We start from the raw sequence: 6996 nt of genomic DNA, 5'->3' as shown, positions 1-6996 counted from the left end.
CCCATCGACGCGTGCGATCTCCATTGATAAATCCTAAACCCTTTTAATGTCACAACCTTTCAAACGGGGCGCATAATTTGGGTAAAGGCAGTCAATGAAATGTCGGACTAATGTCCTCTCCTCTGACTGATCGAGCGTTCGTGAATCGACTTTCCTTCTTTTCACCAAATGTTTGGTGGAACGCTCACCATCTTGATTGAACTTCTGATAAGGTCGCCTGGTTTCTGCATAAGGTATGCCTAGATTTTCAAATTGCCTTGGAGATTGGTTAGGCTTCTTCGATGAAGGCTCCATGAGGTTGCCTTTTTTTATTTTGATTCCTGGATGAGAAGGACTAGGAATAGGTTGCTCACTTGTTGCTTTCTCCTTAGGACTGTCAGGTTGAGGGTTTTTCTGGACACTTTTCCTCTTGAGAGGTTGGACCTCAAGCTTCTTACCCATTTCAGCAAGCTGGTTCTCCATGTTGGAAAGCCGAGAGTTTAGGTTATCATTGGCTCCCTCTAACTTGGAAAATTTATTGTTGAAGGTAATAGAAAGCATGAGCATTCCACTTTGGATATCGTCTTCCTCAAGCACGTTGATCTCTCCATCGTCACGAGGAACGAGGAGATGAGAACAGTCTAGGAATGATTCTTCGTCATGTTTAGTGCTGCTAGACCCAAGAAGGTCGATCTTCTCGAATTGCTCGACAGAAGGCTGATACGTGTTTAGCAACGGAAAACGAAAAAGGGATATATCCGACAAACTAGACCTATAGCTTGACGAATTACGAGACCAAGTCAAGACCTATTGACTCGAACTCAAGAATTATGTTAGAGTCGCGTCCAACAATAACTCGAAAATTCTGAAATTGCACGCAACAATTACGAGAAGTTTGATGTGATTTTTTTTTGTGAAAACTTTTTATGATTTTCATTCCAACGAAATTGGCTTAAATAGCCCTAAAGAGACGATCGAAGAGTCCCTTATAATCCTAGAGTTATTAGCTAATTAAGAATGTTAATTAGCTAAATTACTCCAACAATTACAACCATTTATTTTACCACATAACTATAGCTAATAAACTTCCTCCACCTAATTAATAAACTTACGTCACTTTATTCTACCCATGACACCATGCAAACACAACGATAAACCGAACCCATGAACGCGTCCCTTCCTTCATTAGAAATGACCAACGAGCTACGACCTTCGATGTCCGCATCATCTCCCCCTCCTTTAAAAGGAATTGACCTCACTTCGGTGAGGCCGTCGTCATCAAGGTAAGGTGATAAGTCCCCTACATTAAAAGTAGCGTGAACTCCATAATCCTCGGGAAGCTCGATTTTATAAGCGTTATCATTGATACGCTTGATCACCTTATACGGTCCCTCGGATCGCGGCATTAATTTATTCTTCTGTTTGCTCGGGAATCATTCCTTACGTAAATTGACCCACACCAAATCACCTTCTTTAAATACTCGAGGATGACGATGCTTGTTCGTTTTCCTTTTATAGGCTGCATTGATCGTCTCGATGCGCTCGCGTATTTGTTGATGGAGTTTGACCATGGACTTTAACTTAGCTTCAGCATCCTTATGAACGAGGTCCTCCTTGGGAAGTGGAATTAAGTCTAGTGGCAGATAAGGATTAACTCCATACACGGCTTCAAATGGAGTTCGTCCAGTGGCGTATGTTGGGGACCGATTGAATGCAAATTCAGCATGCCCGAGCTTGAGGTCCCAATCTTTTTGGGTACGACTGACCAACCCACGTAATAATGCTCCCAAAGTCCGATTCGTCACTTCCGTCTGACCATCCGTTTGGGGGTGGTGTGATGTACTAAAAAGCAATTTGGTTCCCACCTTCCTCCATAGCGTATTCCAAAAGTAACTGAGAAACTTGGAGTCACGATTCGACACAATGGTTTTGGGAATCCTATGAAGACGGACTATTTCACGGTAATACAAGTCGGCTACATGACTCGCATCGTCGGCCTTGCTACATGCCGCAAAATGAACCATCTTTGAAAACCTATCCACGACCACCATTATGGCATCCTTTCCTCGCTGGGTCCGAGGTAGAGCTACAATAAAATCAATGGAGACATCCTCCCATGGGCGCATCGGAACAGGCATAGGAGAATATAAACCGGGTTTGAATGCACTTTTGACCATTCGACAAGTTACACACTTTCCAAGAAGGTTTGTTACGTCACCCAACATTTTGGGCCAAAAGAAATGTTCGCGTAATACCTCCAACGTTTTAGTTACACCGAAATGACCTGCCAATCCCCCACCGTGAGCTTCTCGGAACAACAATTCTCGAATGGGATGTTTCGGGACGCAAAGGCGATTGCCCTTGAAGAGGAAACCATTCTGAACCATATACTCTCCAAACTCATCAGTGGAGCATTTTTTGAATAACTCACTGAAGTCCCCATCATCTTTATATTAGTCTTTAAGAGTCTCGAATCCCAGTAGTCGAATTTCTAAAGTAGTAAGCAAAGCATACCAGCGTGAAAGTGCATCTGCAACGATGTTACTGCTGCCATTTTTGTATCGCGCCGAAAAATTAAACGACTGTAGAAATTCGACCCATTTGGCGTGCCTCGGGCTTAATTTTTGTGGACCATTAATGTACTTGAGCGACTCATGATCGGAATGCAACACGAAATGGTTGGGACGGAGGTAGTGGCTCCAATGCCGTAATGCCCGAACAATTGCGTAAAATTCCTTGTCGTAAGTACAATAATTCAAGCGTGCCCCATTTAATTTCTCCGAGAAGTATGCTATTGGTCTCTTTCCTTGTATTAAAACCGCGCCAATCCCGACACCACTAGCGTCACACTCAACTTCAAAAGCTTGAGAAAAATCGGGTAGAGCCAAAATAGGAGTAGAACATAATTTCTCCTTTATTAGCTCAAAAGCAGCTTGGGCTTCCTTACTCCACGTGAACATTCATTTTTTCATGCAATTAGTAATTGGACTCACGATGGAACTAAAATCGCGAATGAAACGACGGTAAAATGAAGCTAAGCCATGAAAAGAACGAACTTCACTAACCGTATTCGGAGTAGGCCAAGTTTTGATTGCTTCGATCTTAGCCGGGTCGACGGAAACCCCTTCTTTTGAGACTATATTTCCCAAGAACACGACACTGTCAACGAGAAAAGCACATTTTTCCTTCTTTCCGTATAGTTTTTGGGCTCGCAAGACTTCAAAAACTTCCTTTAAATGCCGAACATGGTCCTCCACTGTTTTGCTATATACCAAAATATCGTCTAAATAAACCACCACGAATCGACCCAAGAATGGTTTAAGTACTTCATTCATCAAGCGCATAAAAGTACTAGGAGCATTCAAAAGTCCGAAAGGCATAACAGTCCATTCATAAAGGCCGTGCTTTGTCTTGAAGGCCGTCTTCCACTCGTCTCCTTCCCTCATCCGAATTTGATGGTACCCACTTCGCAAATCGATTTTCGAGAAAACAACCGAGCCGTGGAGTTCATCCAACATATCGTCCAGCCTTGGAATTGGAAAACGATATTTTATAGTGATATTATTCACTGGCCTACTATCGACACACATTCGCCACGAACCATCTTTTTTTGGAACGAGTAACACGGGTACTGCGCAAGGGCTCATGCTCTCTCGAACGAAACCACGGGACACCAATTCATTAATTTGCCTCTGTAACTCTTTGGTCTCTTCCGGATTACAGCGGTAGGCAGCCTTATTCGGCAAAGAGGCTCCCGGCACTAAATCTATCTGATGTTCAATTCCGCGAATGGGTGGTAATCCGGGTGGTAGGTCGTCGGGAAAAATATCTTGGTATTCCTCCAGTAACTGTGACACGAGTTTGTTCAATTCGAACGACTGACCCGAACTTGAGTTTTCACGGGCAACAAGCAGATACACTACTTCCCCAAGTTCCAAAATCTGCTTGACTTCTCGTTCATTAATCAACAAGGCCTGATTCGATTTCGGTTTTGCCTTAGTATTCATAGTCCGAACTGCTTGAGCGGACATAGGCTTCAAAATTACTCTCTTGCCCTTAACTTTCAATTCATATTCATTACTTCTGCCTCGGTGAATTACATCTCGATCGAATTGCCACGGGCGACCTAACAACACGTGACACGCATCCTTAGGGATTACGTCACACAAAATATCATCCTCATAGGAACCCATAGTCAAGCCAACCCTTACTTGTCGAGTCACTTTGACACTGTTACCATCATCTAGCCAATGGAGCGCATAGGGTTTTGGGTGAGCCGTGGTGGCCAGCCCTAGTTTCGAAACTAACTCGCTTGAGGCCACGTTAGTGCAACTGCCCCCATCTATGATCACACTACACCACTTGTCACCGACCTGGCACTTTGTATGAAACAATAAATTCCGTTGTTCCGAATCAGAAGGCAAATTAGGCAAATTTTTAGCCTGAAGTGCCCGAAGTACTAGGGCAGTGTCGTACACAGGAGCTTCATAGCCCTCCACTTTCTCCTCTTCGCCGTCCTCATTGAACACAAATGTATCCCCTAACCTTTCCTCTTCCTCCAGTAATTCCTCCCGGCAATCCACGACTTCCCTTAAAGTCACCACTCGTTTATTGGGACACAAGCTTTGATAATGCCCGAAGCCTTGGCACTTAAAACACCTTACCTTAGAAAGGGGTGTCTCCTTGGTTGCACTTGTTATTTTAGGGGAAACAGTAGAGTCTGGATTGTTGATTTTATGGGAATTATTTGCAGGTGCAGGGGAATCGTATTTTGATTCGGATTTGGTCCATGATTTGGTCTTACCCGATTCAGAGTTTGACCCGCCCCCATATTTTGTCTTGCCCTGACTTTCGAGTTTTAGGCAAAGCCCACACAACGTGTCGAAATCGGAATATGGGTATAACTCAACTACGTTTGCAATATTGTAATTCAAACCACGTAAAAATCGTGCCATCTTTTGCTCCTCTATTTCCTCTAATTCTCCCATTAAAGTCAGGTTTTCAAATTCATCAATGTATTCCCCCACAGTTAACCTCCCTTGTCTAAATTCGTCAATTTTGCGATAAGTAGAAGCTTTATGTGTAGTGGGTACATACCGTTTACGGAGTTTACGCTTCAGAGAATCCCAAGAAGAAATTTTTTCCTTCCCGGCGCGGACCCGTTTAATATTTACTCCATCGTACCAAAGTGAGGCTCCTTTGCTTAACTTGAGAATGGCGTATTGGCATCGCTTCTCATCGTTAAGATTTTTGAAATCGAACAATCGCTCGATTTTACGTTCCCATTCCAAATATTCCTCAGGGTTGGTACCACCGTTAAACTCGGGTAGTTCCGACACCTTGAACTCGTCCTGTTTTGCCTTTCCACCGGTTCGACTCCCGGTAGGTCTATTACGCAGCAAATCTTGGAGTTTCTCGTAGAACTCGTCGTCAAATTGTTCACCAGCCATTTCTTTTCTTTTGAGTTTTTTTTTTAAATTTGGTAAAACGAAATAGGAGATGGTAATCCCAAGATCGTCTTAATTTTTGGAAATCAAGAGCCGAAGCTCTGATACCACTTATGATACGTGTTTAGCAACGAAAAACGAAAAAGGGATATATCCGACAAACTAGACCTATAGCTTGATGAATTACGAGACCAAGTCAAGACCTATTGACTCGAACTCAAGAATTATGTTAGAGTCGCGTCCAACAATAACTCGAAAATTCTGAAATTGCACGCAACAATTACGAGAAGTTTGATGTGATTTTTTTTATGAAAACTTTTTATGATTTTCATTCCAACGAAATTGGCTTAAATAGCCCTAAAGAGACGATCGAAGAGTCCCTTATAATCCTAGAGTTATTAGCTAATTAAGAATGTTAATTAGCTAAATTACTCCAACAATTACAACCATTTATTTAACCACATAACTATAGCTAATAAACTTCCTCCATCTAATTAATAAACTTACGTCACTTTATTCTACCCATGACACCATGCAAACACAACGAGAAACCGAACCCATGAACGCGTCCCTTCTTTCATTAGAAATGACCAACGAGCTACGACCTTCGATGTCCGCATCAAAGGCGGCACTGGAAGCTTGGCCTCTTCGATCATATATTGGATGGTGTGTTTCAAGAGAAAACACTCTTCAATATCATGGTCTCTACCTTGGTGGTATAAACAGTATTTGTTGCCCTTCAAAAGGTTTGCTTGCTTCTTTAAAGGTGGATCCGGAGTCGGACCTATCAGGTGTAGCTTGTCTTGGACAAAGAGTCTCTTCAAAGCATCGGCATAAGACATGCCTAAATCAGAAAGCACCCTTTAATGCCTCCCAGGTTTCTTTTCGGCTGTTTTCGGCTTTCTAGGACGACGGTTATTGCAAGATGTAGGCTTTGGGCGGCCTTGACTAGTGGTTTCTCGAGGTGGCATGTTCTTTTTCACCATCCCATTTTCAAGGGTAAGGACGCGAATAATGCTCAAATATTCCACTGTAGCTTGAACTCGTAGTACAATGGCATAAAAGTCTTGGATAGACACGGTGATTGTGGCTTGAACTACTTTAGGATTTTGCTGACTGGTGGAATTTGCGGGATTCCTACTCGACAGAAATTACGCGCGTTACAACTTGATTCGACATGGGATCACGCATACTAAGGCAATAAGAAAAACTGGTACATGAAGGGACAAGTAATCACGAGGACAAGACGACAAATCTAGACTTTGACTTGTGAATTCGTGAAATGTCGTGAGCGACTTCTCGTGTTTGAGTTCACAGTGCTTGACTTTGACTTTATACTCGAGTACTAACTTTGACGGAGTGACATTTAGATAAATGATCTTATTGACGAGATTGATGTCACGTGTTGATTCCAGACTCGGGTATAAGTGTAGATACTCGAGGTGTGTGTATATGTGTTTAAGAAGACGACTGAATTTAAAGACGTTAGACTCAAATGTGAGGCCCATTGAGACTCGTGTGTTGAGCCTCGGGACGTGTCATTAAGAAGATTTTAAAAAGACGGTTTTGA

General features: G+C 42.7%; 1 protein-coding gene across 1 annotated transcript; it reads right to left on the bottom strand.

Annotated features, from left to right (window-relative positions):
- Positions 1 to 2939: 2939 nt before the first annotated feature.
- LOC141640409 (uncharacterized) lies at positions 2940 to 5429 on the bottom strand. Its single transcript, XM_074449212.1, has one exon. It carries the CDS (start codon positions 5427 to 5429, stop codon positions 2940 to 2942), a length of 2490 nt encoding a protein of 829 aa, XP_074305313.1.
- Between the last annotated feature and the right edge of the window lie 1567 nt (positions 5430 to 6996).

The sequence above is a fragment of the Silene latifolia genome, unplaced genomic scaffold, assembly GCF_048544455.1.
Source record: "Silene latifolia isolate original U9 population unplaced genomic scaffold, ASM4854445v1 scaffold_79, whole genome shotgun sequence".
NCBI lineage: Eukaryota > Viridiplantae > Streptophyta > Magnoliopsida > Caryophyllales > Caryophyllaceae > Silene > Silene latifolia.
This window is presented reverse-complemented; position numbering and strand designations above follow the sequence as displayed.

What these genes read in the sequence shown, in the direction of transcription:
- LOC141640409 (XM_074449212.1), bottom strand. Translation starts at nt 5,429, where the DNA reads ATGGCTGGTGAACAATTTGACGACGAGTTCTACGAGAAACTCCAAGAT.